The following is a 24,618-nucleotide window of genomic DNA, read 5'->3' as shown; positions in this document are numbered from 1 at the left end:
CACACGGGTCGCGGGCGTGCGGGCGGAGCCTATGCCCGCTATCTTCGGGCGAGAGGCGGGGTACAGCCCGAACCGGTCGCCGGCCAATCGCAGGCCACATAGAAACAAACAACCGTTCGCGCTCACGTTCACGCCTACGGGCACTTTAGAGTCTTCAATTAACCTCCCGTGCATGTTAGTGGGAAGTGTGGAAGGAAAGCGGAGTGCCCGGAGAAAAGCCACGCAGGCACGGGGAGAACATGCACACCACGCACAGGCGGGGCCGGGATTTCAACCCCGGTCCTCAGGACTGCGAGGCGGACGTGCTAACCGGTCGTACACCGTGCCGCCTAGCTATCTCTCATTCAGTTCAATTCCAGATATTTACATGTCCCTTTTCAAAAATCCCAAATCAAGTTTTGACTCGACAAAATCAATATGTAGATATCTACAATTCCTCTGCAGATATGTGCAATTCGCTCGCAGACAGTTGAGACCAAGCCCATACGCACGAACGGCAAAAGTGGCGTCGCCGATGTCGGGAATTCCGTTTCGACGAAGCGAGACTGAATGGCAAATATCTCCAGCTGTCGTTTGGACAGGCCACGATGACGTCAGATGTCTTGAACGAACATTTCAACGATTCAAAATGTAATTATGACGAGTCAGAATAACGTTGTTGATATGTGCAATGTTAATTCCGGATAGTCAAACTTCGCTTTTGCATGTTAAGAATGCTGGCCAGGTGGACCCGGTGTCACTCATTTCGCGGACCGGCGGACCGTACATCGACAAATTCCAAAGTGAGACGTCCGCGCTGGCGTGGGCGTGGTCACAGCTGACTCCCTCCTGTCCAATCGGAGCGGCTCCCCTCATTCCCTTTAAAGGCGGTCTTCGACGTGGCGGAAGAAGAAACGCATTTGCTCGAGTCCTGGCGGTCAAAGCGCGCAAAATACGCTAATAGCAAACTGCAAGCAGGCCTCGGACACGGAGTTGGGACGGAATTTCTTGCTTTGGAAGGCGAACCGAACCACCGCTAGACATTTGCAAAAGGTTGCAAAAATGTTGATGAGCAAGCTGCAATAGGCTACAGCACAGTCAAAGAGTGGGTGTCCAGGCTCAAAGGCCTGCTTTGAGTGACAGGCAAAGGAATTTGTCGAGTCTGGACTAAGTTAGAAGTCCGACTTCTCTGACGACCAACGAGCTAAGCAAGCTATTTAAAAAAAAATACAAAAATTCCATGCTTATATTAGCTTTCTTTGAGCAAGATTATAATCGTGCAGAAAATGGAATGGTAGTAATTCCTCTGTCTTCCTAAATGGATTTAATTTGTAAGCACAATACTGAAATTGTCAGTCCCAAATACATGTGACTTAAAGTTTTGTGCCTTAAAATGCAATCACTGTAATCATTTATGATGCACACATGGAAAGTACAAACTGAAGACTTGTTGTTGTTTTCGTCATGTTTTTTTTGGTGTGTTTTTTTTAATGGCATTACATTCAAAGATTTTCCTATAGTACCTGTTTTGTTTTGCAAACGTCTTGTTATTTATTGACCTATGACGTACGGTGTGATTTCCGAGGCGACAATGAGTGGGCCAACTCCAGCGCCCAGTCCACGATGTGGCAAGTGCAGGAAGACGCCGTTCCTCTTGGGGCGCTGTGGCGCCTTTCAAAGGCTTGAGAGGCCTCCGAGTGAGAAAGCAGAGGAGGAAGAAGCGCCGCCGCTGGTTCTTTCCTTTCTGTCGGTGAAGGTCCAACAAGGTGAGTGTCGCTCGGCTCCATTCCGCCCTCTCAAACGCTCCAAAGTCGCCACTTGAAACCATTTCACACGTCGTCAGAGTAATTCCAGCGGAACACTTGGCTGTATTTGTGCCGCTTTTCACCTTCTCGCGAGGCTCCTTGGCTGTTAGCTGCCCGTGCTATCATCTACTTCGACTGTAACTTGCGGGTGCCATAATTATAATAATAATAACAACAACAACAACAACAACACGTGTCAATTTAAGGGACGCATCAAATGGTCTTCGTAAGGTCGAAGAGCAGGAGGCATTCAATGTCGTGGCGTTAATAAATGTCGGCTCAGTGCCTACTTTGCGTCTGTCGCACAATAATAGGCGTCATCTATCAATAAGAGTCTGCAAAGGAACGTGAATGCTGGCAGAGTTTTGGTCTTTCCGATGTCCGCTTGGTCGTCGGATGTTGTCCGAGGTTGTCCGCGTGTAGCGTGGCCGGCCTGCAAGGTCAACTTTGCCGCCTGCTGGAGACGAAACAAATGTGATCGTTTCAGGGCAATCTGGCGAATGGGAGTCGGACTGAAAAATCCAGTCTTTGGATGTACTTGTCATTTTCATCAATCCAAACTGAAATCTTCAAGTCTTCATTGGTGCCTTGCGTGCTCTGCTTGATGTTGCTGGTGCACGTGTGCACGGAAAGTGCCGGAAGAAGCGTGGAGGTCAGGCCTCAAGTATGCTGACCGACACTTTCGACTTATTGCTCGTCAACAGCTTTCAGTTGTTACTTGGTCGAAGAAGAAAGAGAGATGCACGTTTTTGGTCAGTTTTAGGGCTGCTCGGTGTACCGCGACTACAAAAGTACAGCGGTACCTCGCTGTCAGAAATAAACGATACCACATTTTTAGTAGGGCTTGAGTGATATGGATTGTTTTTATGAATGCCAATTCTGATGTTTGGCAGAAGAAAAATCTGGTAATTGCTTCATCGGCTGATTAGTCTAAAATATATGTGAATATTAGGCTGTACGCAATCAGGATTTTTTTTTAAAAACGATCACCGATCCGATCACAAGATGGAGCTATTTAAATGACCTGTTCGTTTACTGTATATACTTAATTGCTCCAAAAATATATTTACAAGTAATGTCTCTTTCTACATACAGTAATGAACGAATCCACTGTTTGTGACATTTTTGTTTGTTGTTGTGCCGTGAGATTTTTCAATTGTAAAATAGGTTCCTTGGCTCCTTAAAGGTTTGAAATCGCTGCTCTCGTCAGATCGTGTGTTCGAATCAGTCAGGTCAAAGCAACAGTACAACATGACAGAAACAATGGGTGCTAACTTCCTGTCATTAAATGACTTCACCCACACCGAAACTCGAGCGTATGATTCGACAGAACGGCGGCATGTTTACGCACAACCATTAGTGCTAGCACTAGCTTGCTAGGCTACATAACGTTATTATTGCCTGCTTGCGAGCCGTACCTTATTGAAAGTACGTGAACATACCTCAAGCAATCCTGAAACAGACGTCCTCTGCTGTCTGAGCACCGGTGACCACAGACACGCGTTTTCCCCCATTTTGTTCTTACAAACACACGCCGTGATCCATTATCGTTGCCGTCGCCATTGTCACGAGTGTATCCGGTCGCATGTTGACAAGAGTTGACAAGATAAAGCCCACTGATCGTAAAAAACGGGATGCGGTGGTATCGGAATACAAGATTTTATTGCAGTAGTCTCACATAGAGCAAATTTGTCTTGTAGTCTGATCCTGCCGGGCAGTACGTGTTGTGTTGTTTGTTCCACACCGTTGACGTTTTTTTTTTTTAAATTTATATATGTATAACTTTATTGGGTGTCAGGTAGTTACAGGACTATGCCAAAAGACACGCGACAAAGCTAAAAATAAACTAGCTTTTGGATTCAAATATACTGTGCACGATGGCGACGTGGAGTAAATGTCTTTTGCGGAGCATCGATCGGATCGGCGAATTATGACATTAAAGCCGATCAGCGTAAAATGCTAATTATCGGCCGATACCGATGAGGCCGATTTTAAAGTGTAATAAAAATGTATGGCATCCAATTTAAAAACCATGACGAAGCCAAATGCTTTGGAGTTAAAACAGTCTGTCATTACCAAGAACGGAAGAATTGTCCCTGAGCAAGCAGCCGCATATTTGCCCACGTTTTGACTTCTTTTCTTTTCCCGCCGTAATGGTCCAGGTGCCGAAAGATGTCGCTGGCCAAGCCGGCCATGAGGGGTCTGCTAGGGAGTCGTCTGCGCTTCCACCTGCCCATCGCCTTCGGGCTGTCCATCCTGGTGGCCGTCGGCTTCAAGGTGAGACCGGCCGCAAGCCCAAAGTCACCACCGCCACAATATCGGCCAACAAACTATCAAAATGAGATTTAATGTACAAATTAGGAAATAATTTGCTCTCAAGAGTATTTTCCCCAAGTGTTCAATGAATCTATATCATGTGTGACACTGAAATGGTTGGACTTTACTTGCATAGTCTCCTTTATTGAGAGGGACCTGTATGGCACCGGTAAGAGTCTTCCTGCTTCAGGTCTTGGCGTAACTTGCTGTGAAGATGATCTTGTGTTGCCGCAAGTGAAGAGAGCCGAAGTGAAAGTTGCCTTTGTGTGTTTGTGCGTGGAGTACACTGTGACGGAGCCGCGCAAGCAAGCGTACGCCGACTTCTACAAGCAATACGACGCCGTCAAGGAGTTCAACGCCATGCGGGAAGCCGGAGTCTTCGAGAGCGCGCGGCCCTCCGGAGAGTGAAAAGCCGGTCAGCCTCCGCTCGGCCGCCCAAAACCGCGAGCGCGTTCCCGTTAGTATTTATAAATAAATATTTGTTTTGTCCTCTCGTAGTTCTGTTTCGTGCCTCTCATTCCCGCTGTGAAGATGTCGTTCCGCTCCTCCTCGGCTGTCATTTACGTCAAATAAATGTCAATCTCTTCAACAAGCAGGTTTTTTGTTGTATTTGTTTATGTCCTGCTTTATTTCACCTCATATGTATTATTGTGGAAGTAAGTACTTTTTATTTGCATACATAGCACTTAGGATTCGTGTCATTAATTGTCATTCACATGGATCGTTTTCATATCATTTGAATCAAACCAGTCTAATACGTCGCCTTAATTTTATGAGTAAATGTCTCCCATGCTGAAACAGCCGTGCTTGGAATTGTATTTACGAAAGGTTACTGATGATTTCAACGTTTACGTTATATTGGTGAACACGATCAAGAGATAAATATGCTAATTTCATGGGAGTCCCAACACAAATGTAATTGGAACAAGATCTCTTAATCTTGTATGGAGGAAAAATTGTTCACGGTAAAGACAGTTTGAGTAACAAAGGAGTGTTTGGAGAAGAAGCAAAAATAATAATTTCAACACTAAGATGCATTGGGTTACTTTTGATGGAAAAAGGCATTTCAAGCAATAGGAGAAAAAGCCTATATGCATATCCAAATATGGAATTAGCCTCTTCATTTGGACACAAAACGGAAGAGACATTTTAGCACGGAAAGTGTGAAAAATGTCACTTTAGAACTATTTTTCTTGGAGACAAATACTACCTTTTGAACGACTGCTATTCAAGTAAAATTGATTTTCTAAATGAAATTCAGTGGAGTGTCTTTACCGTTATCGATCAAATTAAATTAAAATAACAAAATACGTGACTGTCAAACAATTGGATAAACAATTTACAGGTAACGCAAGAAAGACAACAAAATAAAAATTAAAACTACAATATTCTCTGTTTCTTTTTATTTTAACAGTAGACTTCCATCTTTGTATGTATTTGACCTTGCACAATATTTATATTAGTTTTTCCCCTATCAAGTGGCGCCCTCTGTCGACGTTGTTCGTCGCTGCAGCCTTTGTTGGGATTGCTGCTTTTCTTCTTCGGTTCCTCTTCGTTCTTCTTCGTTCTTCCTGGTTCCCCGCTTCAAAGTGTCCCGGCACTTCGCTCAACAAGTCCAAAGTTGTCCGGACGCGGTAGCGGGATGGACGCGGTGACGGGGAGCCCTTCTCCGAGAAGAACCCCGGCGCCTCGCCTGAAAATGTGACGAGCGAGACGCCAGCTTGATTTTGTTTTCTCTTCCACGAGCGCTTGTAAGCGGCTGCGGGCTAACTGTTAGCCACCTAGCGCGCTAGCTGTTAGACACCGAGCGCCCGGTAGCTGCCGGACACTTTGGCCGTGTGAACGTCTTCGACCGCTGGGCGGCGGAACGGAGCGTCGAGCATGGAGAACAAGGACAAAGTTCAGATGCGGAACCATCCTCGCAGGTAACAGGCGACCTTCTCCGCCTTAGGATCTCGCTTTAAAAACAGTTACGGTGACGTCATCAGCAGCAGACGCTCAAATGGCAGAAGTAGTCCTCACTGCTGCAAGTTATTGGTCAGTCTGCGACACTAGTTGGCTCATCGGTTTTTGGGCGGTCCAATTCACTCACTAACCGCTTCAGCAGTTTTTGTTCGCTCTATCACAGTGGCTGACTGGTTCATGTCATCGTTCACTCTACTACGCTCACTAACAGGTTTGAGTTATTGGCGCTGCTGCGCGCACTAGCTGATTCAGCAGTTATTGGTCACTCTCGAATGCTGTCTGACCGGTTAAAGTTATTGCTCGCTCTACTGCACTCACAAAAAGGTTCAGGTTATTGGTAGGTGTAATACACTAGCAGAAGTTTTTGTTTTCTCTTCAACGCAAACGATCAGATTCTGCAGTTCTTGTTCACTGTAATACGCAAGTGGACTATTTGAAGTTATTGTTTGCTTTGCAATACTACCACACATCAAGTCAGTGTTTGATCTACTGCACTTCAAGAACAGGTTATTGGCAGGTCTAAGAAATGCAATTGAAGGTTCCCGTTATTGGTTAACCAGGTACCGCTAGTACCCGGCCCAAGTAATTGGTCGGTCTGATAGACTTGCTAACAGTTTGATTGACAGCAGGAAGTGTTTGTCTTGTCGCTTTATCAGCACATTGATGACGTTGTTGTCGTGCAAACTCTTCCTGTTCGCGTTGATGTGTGTGACACGTGCACAAGCACACGCGCGTCTGCTGCTACTTAAAGTGGAATAAAAGCTGCCCTAGTTTTGTTTTTAGTCGGTTTGTCTCCAGTCTATTTTGGTCTCCGCATTCCAAGGTGGGCGGCGCTCATGCTAAGGTGTGCTCACTTGCTGTATAGTGAGTGTACAAGCAAAGTGTACACGCCCACTCAACTCAGCTGAACGACCGCATGGCATTTTCGGGCTTTAAGCTCAGTTGCTGCCGAGCTATAAAAATGCAGCCGTTCAAGTATACATTTGGCGTGTTTTACAACAATACTTGAGGTTGAACCAAAGAGGCCCCAAAAAATTGTCACACCGCAGAGAAGAGTGTCCAAAAATGACCATCTCTGTAAAATAAGGCTCTGAAATCATGATAACGGAGGCCCGCCCTCCAGCTGCAGGACTGTGTGGGCGTGTTCGATGGAGGCACTCCATCTGTCAATCAAATGCGTTCGCTGGAGTCAGCTACGGGCTGAATAACGGATGCCGGCCGCTACGGTTAGGGTTAGCAAACAGTTAGCTTTCCCGTATATGCGTTATGTGCGGAGACCACGCGCGCAACAACTCCGAGCGAGGCGCCGACGTGTTCAACGTTGTCACCGCGGTCGAGCGAGCTCGTTAGCTCAGCGTCTAAGCGTCTCTGTTGTGTGGATCTACGCGTGGCGCGTGGAGCGAGGCTGTGGGGTGTTGGACGGCGCCGGCGACGGTCTGCCGCTGGTCCGCGAGCCCACTTGCCCGCTTGCATCGAAGGACGCGACGTTTCTACGAGCGTCTGGTCGCCCCAAGCTTCTTCTTAAATACTAGGCAGAAAAGAGCAACAACAGGGACATTTTGGGCATTTCCAACCCAAATTGTCTTGCAAACCCAATAAAAGGCCATCAAAGATTATAGAAATAAAATGGAAGGGGTTCTTTAAAGGCACAAAAGAGTGTCAACGAATGTTGGGTAATGTATGAAAAACACATAACACAAAATATTGGTATTTTTCCAATTTCAGTGGATAAAATTAATTTGACATGAGTAAACGGAGTCGTGCGTGTGTGTCAGGCATATGAAGAAGCTGAGCGAGGACAGCCTGACCAAGCAGCCCGAGGAAGTGTTCGACGTGCTGGAGAAGTTGGGTGAAGGGTGAGTCGGCGTCTGTCATCACGCAAGCCGCCGCGTGCGCCGTTAGCTAGATCGCCCGCTCGCGCGCGCCCCACTTCCTGTTTCACAAGCTCACTTCCTGCGTGACGTGCATGCACGCGCCTAGGTCGTACGGCTGCGTGTTCAAGGCTCACTACCGAGAGACGGGCGAGATCGTGGCCATCAAGCAGGTTCCCGTCGAGTCGGACCTGCAGGAGATCATCAAGGAGATCTCCATCATGCAGCAGTGCAACAGGTGGCAAAACAATCAGCAGCTTCGTTTTGTTTTTTGATTTGTCCTGTTGAGCTGCATGGCCTTGCAGAATGGTGGATCTGTATACCTTTTGTGCTTGAACAGTCCCTGCAGTTTGTATGTTTGTATCTACATGCATGCAAGTCTTTTGTGTTCATAACTATTTGCATAAAAATACTTAATGTTCATTACTACTTTTGATCGTAACTAACGAGGCTCACAATTACATACGTTTATAACGACCTGCATAACAAACCATTTTGTTCATCATTACATGCATAAGTCATTTTTTTTAAACAATCATTAATGTTCATAACTACAGGTACATCTCAATCAGTGAGAATAATCTAGAAAGGTCCATTTATTTCAGCCCTCATACGTTATATAGATTCATGAAACAGTGGAAAATACTTTTCAGAGGGAAAAATTCCTGCCTAATGTCTACATTAAAACTCATTTTCATAGTTTTTAAAAAAAATAGTTTCTTATGTAATATTTTTATTTGTAGAGATGATGAATTTTGGGTTACATTTGCTCTAAAAAAAAATCAGTGAATTTTTAATATTTCACTCGTGTGTCTTGCGTCACTATAATAGTTTACTACTTTTTGAATTGAACTGAAGTAATGAAGCTTTTGACACTTTTGCAATTTGCTGAGATGTACATGCAGAACAATCATTCACTGCATGTTTATAACTGCATGCATAACTATGAGTCACATTCATAACAACCATTTATATTCACACTTGCTTGTTACAATCATTTGTGTTCATAACCACAACTATGCATTAATGACTATGTTCGTAACTGCATGCATAACAATCATTAGTATTCATAACAGCATAATAACAATCTTTTTCTGTTGGCAACTGCGCGTGTTCAGTCCACATGTGGTGCGTTACTACGGCAGCTACTTCAAGAACAGCGACCTGTGGATTGTCATGGAATACTGCGGCGCGGGGTCCGTGTCCGACATCATACGCATCCGCAGCAAGACGGTGAGATACAACCACACGCGCACGCACACATTCACGAAGGGTAGGATGAAATATTGATCGCGTTGTCAAAAGGAAAACAACCAGAGCAGGCTGCTACATGTGATCAGTTATTGATGCCTTGGTGAAGCAGCATGTGATGAATTGTTCTTCAAAATGACATTGATATCGAAGTTGACTCTTTTTAGGCTCCAAGCAGCAGCAACTCTTTGGCAGGTTGAATTAGTGAACAATTATTTAAAAAGTCGCTTTCAGAATCAGAATCATCTTTATTTTGTCAAGTATGTCCAAAAAACACACAAGGAATTTGTCTCCGGTAGTTGGAGCCACTCGAGTACGACAACAGAGAACAGTTTGGAGACAGAATGACATTGACAAAAAAAAGAAAAACAGTCACTGAGCAGTAAAGGGTTGCGAGTTATCTGGTAATGCCGTTTTTTTGGGGACAATTGTGCAAAAAGATGCAGGGTCCTCTAGCACTTAGAGCAGTTTGAATGACTAATCTCGCAATAGTCCGGTGTGATGACCATTGTGCAAATGGCGCAGAGACTTCAACGGGTGTATGCAGTTTAAAGTGACGAGTAGCGCGATCATCTGGGACAATTATGATTGTGCAAATGTCGCAGATACTCCTCAGTCAGTGTGCAAGTGGGGCAGATGCGACTCTGGCATGAGTGGCCAGTATCGGTCAACAACAGATATGCAAATAGTGCAGCGTGAAGAGACTACGACAGGGAGTGCACGCGTAATACATAATTGGCCCCACAGAAATGTGACAACGAACTCAAGTCAAAAAATTGCCAGCACGTTGCAATGGAATTGTAGGTTAGGTGTTTAGGAAGTTGACCGCAAGAGGGAAGAAGCTGTTGGAATGTCTGCGAGTTCTAGTTTGCATTGATCGGTAGCGCCGACCTGAGGGAAGGAGCCGGAGGAGCGGGTTTCAGCAGTTTTGATTGTCCGTCGCAGTCGGAGTTTGTCCTTTTTTGTAGCGGCACCAAACCAGACTGTGATGGAAGAACACAGGCCCGATTCGATGACCGCTGTGTAGAACCGTCTCAGCGGCTCCGGCGGCAGGCCGTGCTTCCTCAGAAGCCGCAGGAAGTACATCCTCCGCTGGGCCTTTTTGAGGACGGAGTTGATGTTGATCGCCCGCTTCGGGTCCTGGGAGACTGTAATTCCCAGGAACTCGATGGTCTCGACGGTTGGCACGAGGCGGCTGAACAGCGTGAGCGGCAGCCGTGGCGAAGGACGCCTCCCGAAGTCCACGATCATCTCTAGAGTCTCGAGCGTGTTCGACTCCAGGTCGCGTCGGCCGCACCGCGGCTCCGGCCGCTCCGCTTCCTGTCGATACGCAGACTCGTCACCGTCTTTTGACGAGGCCGATGACAGCGGTGTCGTCTGCAAACTTCAGGAGTTTGACAGCCGGGCGCGGCGAGGTGCGGCCGTTCGTGTCGAGAGAGAAGAGCAGCGGAGAGACGACACAACCTTGTGGTGCCCCAGTGCTGATGCTGCGTGTGGATGAGGTGGTCTCCCCCAGCCTCACGGCTCCATCGGGGACAGCCTCACAAAGCCAAGTCTCCGTAAAGCACATGGCGGCGGAACGTCCTTATTGGTCTTTATCAGAAGATGAAGCTCGTCCATTTTGTTGGGTAGGGAGCGTAGATTCGCGAGGTGGATCGACGGAAACGCCAATCTGTATCCTCTCTTGCGGAGCTTCACTTGGATGCCGGCTCGCTTCCCTCTGTGGCGTCGCCTCCGTCACCATGCGCCAAAGACCGCGGTCGCCGCTCCGGTGAGTAACCCGGGGGGAAAAAACTGAGCGGATTTGCGAAAGTTGGTGAAAGAAAGTCCGGGGTAGCCTCCTTGTTGGTTAGCAAGTCTCCCCTTGTGTAAGTGAGTCGCGTAATGTCTCCAAAAGACGAACGCAAAAACATAAACAATACTAGAGAGCGCGTAACCGAGGCGTCCACACGGGTAGGCGCCATCTTTTGACGTGAGCCCAAGCTCTTAAATGTCACTTCCACTTTTTATCAAACAAAGAGAAATATTACGTCTACAACATCTTCATAGCCTCTGCTAGCTTAATCCTAACACATAATGGGAAATAATGGGGGCCATAGACGGGTTAACAAATAGTATCTTTTTGTATTTTTTTTTTCCATGGAGGAACATTTATTATATTCTTTGCGGCGCAACACGGCGCCTGCAAAGGCCCCCCATCAGGAAACTACGTTGGCACCCCCGTTTGACAAATCTATTTTGATGAGGAAACGCCGTCCGCGACACACACTTTTTTTTTTTATTACCATTCTGGGAAGTGCTATTTTTCCCATTAAAATCACAATTACACGGCTTACTGCCATTTCCCTTCATTTCAGTGATCTGAGAAAAAGAAGAATATTTTGAGTTCCAAACGTGGTGATGGAATGAGTTCAACTTGTATCTCAAGGCGCTGCTGTAGTTGGACAACACTTGGATTCAACTGATGAAAAAATGTTGCAGATGTCACAATGTGTTCTCGCCAATGTATTGACTATTGCACAGTCACTTCCTACCCATGAAAGTGTGATGATAAAAGTGCTTGATTTCAAACTTTTTTTCAGCTGACTGAGGAGGAGATAGCCAGCATCCTTCAGTCGACGCTGAAGGGTCTGGAGTATCTTCACTTCATGAGGAAAATCCACCGGGACATCAAGGCGGGCAACATCCTGCTCAACACGGAGGGTCAGGCCAAGCTGGCCGACTTCGGCGTCGCCGGTCAGCTGACGGTGGGTCCGCCGCCCCATCCGTCTTCCCTCCGCCGTGCGCCCGCCGGCCTCAATCGCTCCTCTCGCTCGTGGCAGGACACCATGGCCAAGAGGAACACGGTGATCGGGACGCCCTTCTGGATGGCGCCCGAGGTGATCCAGGAGATCGGCTACAACTGCGTTGCGGACATCTGGTCGCTGGGCATCACCGCCGTCGAGATGGGCGAGGGGAAGCCGCCCTATGCCGACATCCACCCCATGAGGGTGAGGCGGCCAAAAACTAGCACGCCTCAAGCGAATCCGCCGGGCGTGTCAAACTCCTTTCGCTCGCGGGCCACATTGTAGTTACCGTTTCCCGTAGAGGGCTGTTAATGAAATCATATTCGCGTTGTCATATTATAATTGACAGGTAACTAGTTTTGAAATCGGTAGTCAAGGCAAAATAGTTTGTTCGACCATTGTTCAATTTACAGTGGAACCTTGGTTTTCATGATGAATCTTTTGCAAAAAAGGTCTAGCCTAAACCGAATCGTACGAAATCAAAAGCCATATTTCCTATGAAGAAGAATGCAACTCTAATTCGTCCGTCCCAGACACCCAAAATCAAAACAAACAAACAAACCACCAAAATACATTTATTCGAGAGTAACTTGAGCCCTATGCACAGAAAGAGTGTGAAACAAATATAAGTGACTTAACATTTCACATCACCGGTGATGGTGTATACAGCCAGCAGGGGAGCCGTTTCCGAGTTCTTTCTTGAATTCCAGCGTATTTCTCGCCTTCTTTATCCAATGCCCGGCACTCGGAACTTTCTGCCGTAATGACCAGATGGCAAGGCGTATTCCATACTGCCAGCTTTCATTAACAACGCGACGCAATAACAATAACAAGCCTCACGGTCTGCTCAGCAAAACTGACAAGTTGGGGCAAGGTCGGCATAACGTAAAAAAATCAGGCTGTCAAAATAAAAGTTTCACCACACTGTCTTTGGCCCTATGGTGGCTTATTTTTGCAGTTGCACTCAAACTATTTTATGCCAGTTTATCGAGTGCGACCGGGAAAGAAGCCACCACGTGGCCCGAAAAAGTGTGGGCTTTTATTTTGAAGGTGGTGACTTTTGTGTTAGGCAGAGCTTGCATTATGGAATATGCCGTCAATGGACCCTTTTTTCACAATTTATGAAATGCGTCGGATGATTCCGGGAAATGATTGGCCGAGTCGCTCTTTTCTTTTTTGTACGGAAACCAAGTCCGAAACCGGGAACAAATTTAGACGAGAAAAATTCGAGACAAAAAAGCCAAATTGTACGAAAAGTAGGGCGTACGGAAGCACAGGTGCCGTCCGTGGTACTGCCAAATTGGACGGTGGGTGTGAAAGTAGCCTTTTGTCGCCTTTTCCCCGCGTGGCTTCTGCGTGAAAGGTAAAGACACGGAACGAAGGGCTGACGTGAGCCCTCGAATTTCCCCGCTTCCCAATTCCATAAATGCGTTGCTAGCGGTTCATGTTTGTTGAAGCGGGTCTCCGCCCACTTCCAGGCCATCTTCATGATCCCCACCAACCCTCCGCCGACGTTCCGCAACCCGGACGTGTGGTCGCCGCACTTCCGGGACTTTGTGAGCCAATGCCTGGTGAAGAACCCGGAGAACAGGGCCACCGCCACGCAACTGCTGCAGGTAGCCACACGCCAAAAGGAAAGTAACAGGGGGCACACTGACATATTTGGTTCGGGCAGAGACGACAAACAATTCCATATCAACACAAATAACGGGAATACGCTGTATGGATAAAAGTACTGGCACAGAGGAAAGCAGTCATAAACTGAAGAAATAATGGCGTAGTACAACGGGCGTAGCCATTTTTGGAGAGAAAAAGTCAGACTGATGACAGGAGGAAAGTTGTTCTTTCTTGAACAAAGAGATGACAAGACTTCATTTGTCTCTTTTTCGGAAAATACATTGCTAGTATTACAAGAGGAAAGACATATTTATTTGATGAAAACATGTTGAATTTACAACGATAATGTTGTCATATTATGAATTGAAAGTTATATTTCTTCAAGGAAATCATTTGTAATTGACCAGAATAAAGTTGTTCTTTCAGGAAAATAACATTCTAATATTGTGAGATTGAAGTCATATGGTGCAAAGTTGTCCTATTTTGAGAATGAAATCATATTTTGTTTAGAGAGAGAGAGAGAGAGCAATTACGTAATATAGGGTTAGATTAGTCAGTTTAGGGAAAAAAAGATGATAACAAAGTTGTAATATGAAAAGAATACAATCAGAAAAGAAGGGGCACTATTGTGAGATAGCGTATTTTGTTGAAGAAAATATTTTCTTCTCCAGCACGCTTTCATCAAGGCGGCCAAGCCCAGCAGCATCCTGAGAGCGCTCATCAGCGACGCCATGGACATTAAAGCTAAGCGGCGAGAGGCGGCGGCGGCGCACGCAGAGCACGACGACGACAATGACGACGACAATTCCGTACGCTTGGGTATGGTTTATCGGGTTGACGCTTCGCTCTTGACTTTATTTCTCTGCGGTCTAGGAAGAGGACGAGGTGGACCAGGGGACCATGGTGAGAGCGGCGCCGGGCGACTCTGCCACCGTGCGGGCCGCCGGCACCGTGGGCCGACGAGACGGCGACGAGGAGGCGGGGACCTTGCGCTCGCAGCTGGGAACCATGGTCATCAACTCGGACGACGACGACGCGGGCACCATGAAAAGTACGTCGTCCCCGTCGTCTTCTGCCGACGTCAGAGCATGTTTGGAGTCATTGCTTTTACATTTTGAGTCTCCTACGCCGGCGCTTCTCACAATTTTTACACCGCAGATGTTTTATTGTTAACGTAGCTTCACTATTGTTGCAAGTCAGTTTGAACATTTACACTGCGCTTAAATAGAGAAAAATAAACGACGGATTTCTGCTCTACTTGCACGATTCACTTCCAATATGTTGCACATAAAAGTTCAATCAAAATGTACCTAAATGTTTGAAAGCAGTTTTGAAAGATTAAATGCAAATGTATTGTACTAAAAAGTTCAATGCAACTTGACTCTACTTAACAGATGTACTGTACTGGATTAAAATAAAGTTGAAGCCACTCTGACATTATGCACAGTTTGAACAGTTAATTAGGTGCTGCTGTCAGGAACCATGCCCTGCGATTGGCTGGCAACCAGTTCAGGGTGTAACCCGCCTCCTGCCCAATGATAGCTGGGATAGGCTCCAGCACGCCCGCGACCCTAGTGAGGAGAAGCGGCTCAGAAAATGGATGGATGTCAGGAACCACGAGAGGAAGCCCACATACCACACTGAGAATTAATGCAATCGAAGTCGTGCTGAGTAAGTCATCGATTATATGAATTTGGCTGACTCTTAGATGTCAGGAAAAACTTAGTGACGTCTCTGACCCATTTTTGCACTAAGGCAACTATGTTTCACAAAAGCAACTTCAGTTTCCACTACAAAACAGACATAATGAGCAGAACCATTTTTTTCCCACGTTGGTTTTTTGCATATGACAAGAAAAGAGTGCGGTGGCAGGCAACCTTAACCCGGTTAGCCAGTTACCAGGCAGCTGCTAACCAGAGCCAGCAAAATCCAACTACACTCTCATTCGCCGACGTGCACGTCACTCACCAGGTCAGGGCCCCGCCTTTTATAGCCACACATACTCAAAAGTCACGGATGCTATCATCAAGAACGTCAGTACGACGACCCCAAGTGGACAAAAATAACACCTGCACTTTATTTTGTATGATGTGTTGCTATTGTTATTTGGTACTGAAAAAAATATTTTTATCCCATTACTGGAACATTCTATGGCATAATTGGTGGATTACTTGGTTCTAAAAGTATTCAATAAATGCAGCTAGAGGTGCAGCAATTAATCAGAATCAGAATCAGAATCATCTTTATTTGCCAAGTATGTCCAAAACACACAAGGAATTTGTCTCCGGTAGTTGGAGCCGCTCTAGTACAACAAACAGTCAATTTACAGAACACTTTGGGGACATAAAGACATTGACAAAAAACAATTGTGCAAAAAGATGCAGAGTCCTCTAGCACTTAGAGCAGTTCGAACGACTAATATTGCAATCGTCCGGTGCAATGACCATTTTGCAAAGGGCGCTGAGACTTCAAGGAGTGTATGCGGTTTCAAGTGACGAGTAGTGCGATCATCTGGGACAATGTTGGTTGTGTAAATGTTAATTGATTATCAAATGAACTATTTTGATAATCAATTCATTGTTTAGAGACCTTGTTTAAATGTAAGTTGTGCAACTCCTCTGATTTCAGCCTCTCGATGGTGAATATTCTCCCGTTTCTGTCATCCTCCATGAAAGCGGACTGATTATCTTGAATCAAAAGAAGACATTTGCAAACATCTGCTTGGGAAAACAATGATCAACATTTTTCCCCCTAATTTATGACATGCTGCAGACCAAACTAGGAACTTAATCATATAATCATTTATGGGAGGGGGGGGTTAATCTTATTTGCAGCATTAGTGTGAATAACCTGAACATTGAAAAACTTTTTTTTATTCAATCCCTTTATTAAAAAATCAGGACAATATTTCAAATTGACAGTGCAGAAAATGCACAAACATCAAGTGATGAGGATTCAGTTCCTGGTTTGGTCTGCAACTTCCATCAGAAAATTGGCAAAAAATGTTGATGATTGTTTTCCAAAGTGAAAGCAGAAGTTTGCAAATGTCCTATTATGAAAAAACACAAAAGATAATTCGTCTGCGTTTATGGACGATGACAGAATCGATTCTCCAAATAGTTTGATAATCGATGACTGTAGTTGTGGCACGTGCAGTTGACAGGCCTGCCTGCATAGAAGTCAACATTGAGCACGTGGCCTCGCGTGTTAGCTTAGCAGCCACCAGAGGGCACTATAAGCTCATCGACAGTCGCACCTCTAAACGCCGGATGACTAAACCGTGTTGTTCCAGAAGCTTCCATGAGGAATGTTGACATGATTCAAAAGTTTTAGTTTTTTTCTCCCACCATTCTAAAGAGTTCCCATGTGTCATGATGATAACTTGTCTGTGACATGGTTCGCTTAAAACGCCTCAGAAATCAACAATTATAGTTTGTACAGTGTATTTTATGAAAAGAAATGTGCATCCTTTTAAGTTCAGGATCTGTCTCATGCAGAGCACAAGCCTTCAGCCTTCCCCACTGCACTGGGTCTGAATACTTTTTGGAATGTCTCTGACATGCTCTCACGCGCACACACACACACACACACACGCACACACGATACGGTTAGTATCGAGCTCCTCAAAGTGCATTACCAAACAACATTTAGTCATTGTAATGACATTACTCCTGTGTGCGCGCGCGTGTTTGCGGCGTGCAAATGACAACGAGGCGCTATTAGATGAGCTACGGATGCTCCCGGATGCTGTTGTGAATAATCGAAAGGCTTTTCATTTCCAAGTGATTCGGCACAAATGCAACAGAACGGCGCGCCGGGAAGCAAAGCCGACGGTCGGTCGTTGGCGCTCGGACAGCTTGCGTGACATGGCCGACAAATGAATGCAGAAAAACATTCAACCGAAGGTGTAATGCGGAAGCGGACGATGATTGTGTCTCCTCTGATCGGCCACTTCAGCTTGTGGACCTGGAGAGTTCCTTCAAATGTCAACTGCGTTCGCAATCATTCGCTCATTCCTCACTCCCTAATCAGTCGAATGAGCGAAGTGATAAGCTTTGCCCAAAAAGGCCGCCTGGACCGTGCAAAGGTTGAGTCTGGTTGGAACGGCCACTTCGACCCGAGCACGGCGCAGCGAGCATTTTCAAAAGCCGATGAAAAGGTGGTTTTTCTTTGGCCTTTGTGGGGAGCATTTTATATATTGTTCCCCATAAATGTAATGTTTTATGTCGCCGATAGAAAATCTGGGTTAAAAAACAAAACAAACCGCTTTCGACGTTCGAACTTGATTGTTTCTCAACATATCTCCTGGACGCTTTCGTTTCATCTGCTACTCGGAGGAAGCGTGTTCCGACGAGCTCACAAGTTCCAGCGCACATTTGTGTGGGCAGTACAATCGCTCAAGCACTTTAGTCGTTGATTGGTTTTTTTTTCCTGAATTTACTTTGTTATGGATTATTTTTAGATGGAGTGCTCGTTCCATGTTTTGAAGAAAATGTCACGTTGCTCGTGTAAAATGTGACCGTGGAACGAAGTTCATTCGAACTTCGTTCCACGGTTCGCCTCGAACTTCGAATGAAGTTCGAGGCCGTCTAGTTTGTTGTCCATGCAGCCTGCTGGCGAAAATGACAAAGTGAACTCGCAAAATATTGCAAAATTGAAATGGGGAGTTTGCAGTTTTACAACTGCGAGCAAGATTTGAATTTATGAATGAATTTTGTTTTTTTCCCGAAAAAAGTCAGACTATGTAGAAAATGAAAGTCATCAAATCCAGAATAAGTTATTTTTAGTTGAGTTTTAAGAGATAAAGGTGCACATGTAAACGCGAAAGTTGCATATATTTTTTGGAAGTCAATCTTGGCTTCTTGAAGTGCCAGACACCCTGAAAGTGAACACATTTGCATTTTTGGTGAACGGCTTCTCATGCTGCACTTTGTGTTGTCCTTCCAGACACAAAGACGAGTCTTCCAACGGGAAGGCACAAAGTCTTCTGGGGGAAAAAAGCTGAACGTCGTCACGTGCTATCGACAAAGACAAAAATAAAGAGCTTAAAAATAGATTGGATCAAAGACGTAACCAAACGCTCAGGCTGCAGGAGAGAAGCTTTTATCTTTCCAACCGCGCACGCGCGATTCCCTTCACAACAAACGAGACGGATTGATTTCACTCCATATGGCACAGGAATGCTTGAAAAGGGGAATATGTACTGCTCCCCGCTGGCCGTTAGTCATTCATCAATAAGTTGACATTTGGGGGCGTCCGCTGTTTGCTTGTCTTCAAGTCATGTAGTGGAAGCTTGTTTGTTTGTTTGTTTGCTTACTGGAAACATGGGGAGAAAATATTGGCTGGCGGACCAATACAAACCAGAGCATCTTAGTTCGTTGGCGTACTCGACACAGCTACGAGTAGTATGCGGCCCAAACGGGCTGCTGGAACAGTAAACATGACGGATATGCAGAAGTTCCTCACTGCACAACCGAAACAGCCTGCCGTCAAAATAAACATAACATAACACACAAACAAGTGTGATGGTGGCGGCAGCATACGGACAACTAGTTCGCTGTGTAAACGGCCCTGTCACGCGCACTTGCAGTTATTTGCGTCACGTGCTGTGCAAATCGAACATTTCAAGCTTTTCGCGTCAATGTCAATAGGATCATGTTTCGATGTCAAAGGCGATTATGAAAGTAGTCATTCAAAATGGAGTCGAGGTGTTCCATTTTGATCCTTTCCGTAAGTCTGCCTGGACGGCCCGACGAGTTGCGATTGCGGGTAACCCGACCTCTGCGCCGATAGCGACCGAGTATTTCTGGATTCGGACGCGGATTCGATCCGGTCGTTGTAACCCTAAACGTTCGTTTGATGACCGCAAAAGTCGACACCTTTATTGTTCATGAGAGCCTCCAGCAGCAATGCGCTCACACGTTGATATCATATATAATTGATGTCTATTTTGTTAATGCAACAAATTAACAAAAATTTGTTAATTTGTTAATTTTATATATTACAAGTGCACTCAACTGTGTTTAAATGAGCTTGTCTTTCACAGTAAAGCATCGCGCAATATCAAACATTATTAAATTACACTATACTACTTTTTCTTCATGGGGGGGGGGAAAGTCATAATTACTTGAATCAAGTAAAAAAAAAAAAAAAAAAAAAAAGTTAATTACTCGATTAAAGTCAGTATTTATATCAAAAAATTCCAGACCAGAAAAAAAGTCATAATTACTAGAGTATTTTATTTTTCCAGGGGGAAAGTCATAAAATAAAATAACAACTATATTAAATGACTTAAAAATAGTTTTTTACAGAAAAAAAGTCAAAATTACTAGATTGAACTTTTTTTTTTTTTTCAGGAAAAAGTCTGGATATAAAAATTCCACAATTTGTCCAACACAAAATAAAGTAGTTATTAGATTATTCTGATTCTGATTCTGATAAACAAAATTGGAATTTTACCTCTGTTTACCGTTACGATTTGAATTATATGAAAATGAACCATATATTCGGTTAGAATGAGACTATTTACAGGAAAGAAGTTGTTTGTTTTTAGGGTAAAAAGAGGAATCTTACAAAATTAAAGTTTTGGGGGTTTTTTGCTAGACAAAACCAATTTTTTTTCATTTTTCAGAAATGCATATTAGGAGATAAGTCCCTTTTTTTCAAGGGAAACAAAACGATGAGGATTTCTTATTTTGCCCGCGTGTGCGTGGTTGTCAGGGACGGACGAGAGCTCGCCGCCATCCAAACCGTCGTTCCTGGAATACTTCGAGCAGAAGGAGAAGGAGGCCGGCAGTCAAAATGGAGGAGGAGAGGAGCGCAAAGTGCTGGCTGAAGGAGATCTGGAGCTGGTGAGTGGAGCGCCGGCTTTGTTCTCGGGGGAGCTCTAGCGCGCCTATGAAATATTCAAAATGTCATCTTTTCAACATTGCCGGGCAGGCGCACAAACACTCGGCCTCAAAAATACACACAAATGAAGAATTCAGTTAGGTTTAGAAAGGCAATAAATCCAAATATGCCACCAAAATGACAACAGCTTAGAGGATGGACTTAAACAGAAAGAAAGCAGCAAAATCAAAACGAACAACGCATAATCAACGCGTCGGTTATTTTTTTGTTCAATCCCCACATTTGTTGATCTGCAGCTGTCACAAGCAGAGGCTAATATTTTGGGGCATAGAATCGCACAGAAGAAGCGCAACAATTTTGACTTTATTTAACAGAAGCAACTTTAAAGCTGCCGTATGTTCCCAAACCATCTTTTTCTAGAATTTGGGATGCCATGTTGTCTCTGTGGCGCCTCAGGAAACAAATGGTACACGCATTCCTGAGTTGCAGACGTTTTTCTGCCGAGAGGCCTGAAATGAGCTCATGGGAATTTCTCGAACTTATCGACGTCACTAGCCAAGAGCTCCGCCTACCGGAGGCAGCCGATCAGAGGAAAGGGGGCCAAATATGGACAAAGCGGCTCGAACAGATGTCGCCGTCGGAGGGGCTTTTTGTGGACACTCTGTACGACAAAATGAAAACAATGTTTTGGGAACTGAAAGTCATTTTTCTTTCCACTTCTCACTGACAGCACTTGTTAACATTGCGTACATGACACGCCATTGTGAGACGAAACGTAAAGCTTTTGAAAAAACAAAAACGGTTCAATTTGCTTCATCAAAAAATGGCATCTCGAGACTGTCGTCTTGAGATGCCAAACGGAGAAGCGCAAACTCAAGTTAACAGTTCAAGTTGAGCACGATATTTGAACGATTTTCTCTTTTTATTTGAAAGGCTGTCCGACTTGTGTTTCGTACATGAGGAAACATGACACACATTATAAGTTTGATTACCCAGGCAGAACTTTGATTTTGTGATTTATACTTTCCTAGACAGCAATCGACGCCGATACGATTGAGTCCGACGGTGACGTAACAGGATGGATGCCGATTTTTGCAGGTCAGTTCGTGGTCGGTGGAAGATCTGCGCGTGCGTCTGGCCGCGCTGGACCCGCAGATGGAACAAGAAATGGAGGAAATCCGACAGCGCTACCAAGCCAAGAGGAAACCCATCCTGGACGCCATCGAGGCCAAGAAGAGACGACAGCGCAACTTGTGAAGAGAGGCGCTCCCCGCCGACTCCACCGGGTGACACTTTGATATCTTTTTTTACTCGGCCACACACACACACACACACACGTGACATGGGCGGGGTGGAAAATATGAAATTGTGGACACAACATAGACGTAACTAATGTGCGCATGCACAAAACACAAATTGATGATATGATGATCATTCCTGGACCGCTGAGTAAGCAAAAGGAGTGCGCCTTGTCGAAAAACAGGCAGCTAGACTCGGGCAAAGGTGCGCTCCATTTGCTTACCCAGACGGCCAACTTCTTCACAGGGATGACTACGCAAAAATTTGGGTCTGAAGCACACATTACACCTGCTTTGTGACCACCGATTATTGTTTTTGTGGCCATAATATTGTGTTTTGCAGCCACAAATTGGTATTTTGTGCGAACGTTATACCTCATTTGTGGCGGCAGCTTCGTATTTTGCGGTGATATAATAGTTTATATGATCATAATATACAGGTGCATCTCAATACATTGGAATTAGAAAACTTCATGTATTTCTGCTGTTGAATTCAAAATGTGATGATATAGAGTCACGACACGGAGTACACTGTTTTAGTTAGGATTTTGACGATGCGTAGCGTACAGCGAGCGGAAAGCCACGTCTGACGCTCCCCAAGAAATTCGAGAGTTACCTAAGAAACAGCCCAAGAGATTTGAATCTGGAAATGAGCCTTGTCAAAAAGGGTTTTCTTGTGTCGAATGAATCTGAACAATTCATAATAATGAGTTTCACTTTTGGAATTAATAATCCAATCGACTCTTCACACTATTCCCATTTATTGAGATGCACCTGTAGTGTTTTGTGGCCTCAAATGAGCATTTTGGGGCAACGATTTCCTATTTTGCAGTAATAATATGTATTTTGTGTCCACATTGGAATTCCCCCAGCGCCCACGTGACGTGCGGGGCCGCAAACTTTTTCAACGTTTGAGCGTCCTCTCGTCGGAGCTCATCTGCTCGCCGGCCATCTCGAAAATGGAAGCGGCGCTCGGCCGACGCCGGCCGTGTTGCCTGAATGTAGCGTCACGGCACTACTTTCCTTTTCCTGCCGTCGACGTTCACTCGCTTGCGTCGTGACTTCGGGAAGCTCCTCCGGGCCAAAACGCCAGCAAAAGCTCGACGGACGTTTGGACACGTTTTGCGAGATGCGCCGCCAGAGCGCGCGCCACTTCCTGTTAGCGTTCCACTCTCACGTTTGTTTGCCGTCGACTTTTTTTTTTTTTTCTGGCGGAAAAAGGGAAATAATGTGAGTCGAAAGCACTGGAGGCGAAAATGCCGGAATGTTTTTTTTTCTACACGAGCTGTTGTCTTAGCGTAAGCTGCAAATTTAAAACTTCAAACGGAAACTCGAACAAGGCGCGCGCTCATCGCCGTCTCATTTTGTTTTGTGACGGAAAAAGAAAAAACTGTCAACTGGAATCTTGTTGGATGTTTGCGAAGTTTCTGCGTGAATGGCAAAGATGTCCTCGCTTGGGTTAGGGAGGTGTGGCGAACTCCCACCGATTTCACCACCTTTAGCCGTCGTGCGAGAGAGAGAGAGACAAAGCTTGCTGGCTCATCGGTTGACTAGTGCTTGACTGATTAGTCCGTTTTTGGTTAGGCCTGGTGGGTTATTTAGTTGATTGGTTGGTCGATTAGACAGTTGGTTGGTTCATTGGTTGGCTTATTATTATTATTATTATTAGTAGTAGTAGTAGTAGTAGGAGTAGGAGTATAGTAATTGACTAATGAACTAACCAACCAGTCAGCGAGTATATTGATCAAATCTGTCGGTCGGCAAGGATTAATCAACTAGTTGGTTGGCTCTTTGATGAGTCAATTGATTAATGGGTTGGTTTTTGATCAGTTGATTGCTTGCTTGGTTGGTTGACTGAATGGTTGATCTGTTGATTGGCCGGTTGTTGGGTTAGGGTTACTTACTCAATTGGTTGCTTCGTTAACCTATTGATTGGTTGGCTGTTTGCAAGGTAGGTTTATTGGTAGGCTAATTGGCTAATGAATTAACCAACCAATTTGATTCATAGATTGGCTGGCTGCTACACTGGTTAGCGCGTCAGTCAACTGTTTCACTCAATTAACCGACCAATCGATTGGCTATTCAACTCACAAACAACCAGTTGAGTAAACAACTACTCAATTGGCTAAATAAGCAACCAATCAAGTGACTAATGAACTACTCGCGCAATGAATTGCCAAAGCGAGCACGTAATGAAGTAAATAAGCAAGCGATGCACCGAGCGAGCGAGCGGAAACCTTTCGAACGACATCGGAAACGTCTTCGACTACAATGTGAGGACACTTTGGAAAATGCAACTTTGGCCGGTTGCCACGGCGACCCGCGTGATGGAGAACGTACACCGAAACGAAGCCGCCAAATATTCCTTTTGATCTTTTTCCATTCCCATTGATGAACGCTTTGTTTCGAGTGCTTACGGGTCTTTTCATTTTTATTTGAACTTGTCCAGATGCTGTCTGTCTGATGTTTGCTGTATTTAAGTTGTCAACACAATAAAGACAAAAAAGTGCTCCGCTTGCTTTTTATTGGGCTTCTTTGGTATCACGCAGATGAGGTGGCGGCGACATTCGCCGTCATCCGGCCGCCGCCTTCGAAGCGCAGCTGCCACATTTGCAGCAATTTACAACACGAAATTTAAACAACAACAAAAACAAAAAACTGTTTCGTCGGTGTCTAATTGCAACTTGGCTCTTTTTATTGTTTACTTGTCCAATTTTTAAAAGTGGAATATTTGAATGAATTTCAACATTTTTAAAAATCAGTTAGAAATTGAAATTCTGAAAAGATTAAGAATTGTTTTACACTGAAGTTTCTAATTGTCAAATTTGTCACACAAAAAAAAAAAAATCCCTAAATAGGCCCCCCCCCCCCCCCAAAAAAA

The 24,618-nt window shown here is 45.0% G+C and overlaps 2 protein-coding genes across 5 annotated transcripts; both read left to right on the top strand.

Annotated features, from left to right (window-relative positions):
• The first annotated feature begins 1,663 nt into the window (after positions 1–1,663).
• LOC133408788 (cytochrome c oxidase subunit 6C-1) lies at positions 1,664–4,692 on the top strand. The gene is made up of 4 exons (XM_061688016.1): positions 1,664–1,745; positions 3,947–4,061; positions 4,383–4,515; positions 4,599–4,692. The coding sequence occupies exons 2-3, from the start codon at positions 3,957–3,959 to the stop codon at positions 4,506–4,508; spliced, it is 231 nt and encodes a 76-aa protein (XP_061544000.1). The 5' UTR covers positions 1,664–1,745; positions 3,947–3,956; the 3' UTR covers positions 4,509–4,515; positions 4,599–4,692.
• Positions 4,693–5,640: 948 nt separating this feature from the next.
• On the top strand, positions 5,641–24,247 carry LOC133408430 (serine/threonine-protein kinase 4-like). 4 transcript variants are annotated; one of them, XM_061687352.1, is made up of 12 exons: positions 5,642–6,025; positions 7,841–7,921; positions 8,046–8,174; positions 9,055–9,169; positions 11,770–11,934; positions 12,010–12,177; positions 13,452–13,589; positions 14,262–14,399; positions 14,464–14,641; positions 20,311–20,441; positions 21,471–21,725; positions 22,610–24,247. In XM_061687352.1, exons 1-12 carry the CDS (start codon positions 5,982–5,984, stop codon positions 22,796–22,798), a joined length of 1,731 nt encoding a protein of 576 aa, XP_061543336.1. In that variant the 5' UTR covers positions 5,642–5,981; the 3' UTR covers positions 22,799–24,247. The 4 variants fall into 4 exon arrangements, with proteins under 4 accessions (XP_061543337.1, XP_061543336.1, XP_061543339.1 ...); XM_061687355.1 differs by having other exon boundaries at positions 5,643–6,025; positions 21,538–21,725; positions 22,610–22,700; XM_061687354.1 differs by having other exon boundaries at positions 5,643–6,025; positions 21,538–22,703.
• Positions 24,248–24,618: the final 371 nt, after the last annotated feature.

The sequence above is a fragment of the Phycodurus eques genome, chromosome 10, assembly GCF_024500275.1.
Source record: "Phycodurus eques isolate BA_2022a chromosome 10, UOR_Pequ_1.1, whole genome shotgun sequence".
In the NCBI taxonomy this organism is placed as follows: domain Eukaryota; kingdom Metazoa; phylum Chordata; class Actinopteri; order Syngnathiformes; family Syngnathidae; genus Phycodurus; species Phycodurus eques.
This window is presented reverse-complemented; position numbering and strand designations above follow the sequence as displayed.

What these genes read in the sequence shown, in the direction of transcription:
- LOC133408788 (XM_061688016.1), top strand. Translation starts at nt 3,957, where the DNA reads ATGTCGCTGGCCAAGCCGGCCATGAGGGGTCTGCTAGGGAGTCGTCTG. An exon ending in TGGTGGCCGTCGGCTTCAAG is followed by an intron (nt 4,062 to 4,382) that starts GTGAGACCGGCC and finishes TTGTGCGTGGAG; the next exon opens with TACACTGTGACGGAGCCGCG.
- LOC133408430 (XM_061687352.1), top strand. Translation starts at nt 5,982, where the DNA reads ATGGAGAACAAGGACAAAGTTCAGATGCGGAACCATCCTCGCAG. An exon ending in ACAATGACGACGACAATTCC is followed by an intron (nt 14,400 to 14,463) that starts GTACGCTTGGGT and finishes TCTGCGGTCTAG; the next exon opens with GAAGAGGACGAGGTGGACCA. An exon ending in CTGAAGGAGATCTGGAGCTG is followed by an intron (nt 20,442 to 21,470) that starts GTGAGTGGAGCG and finishes ATACTTTCCTAG; the next exon opens with ACAGCAATCGACGCCGATAC.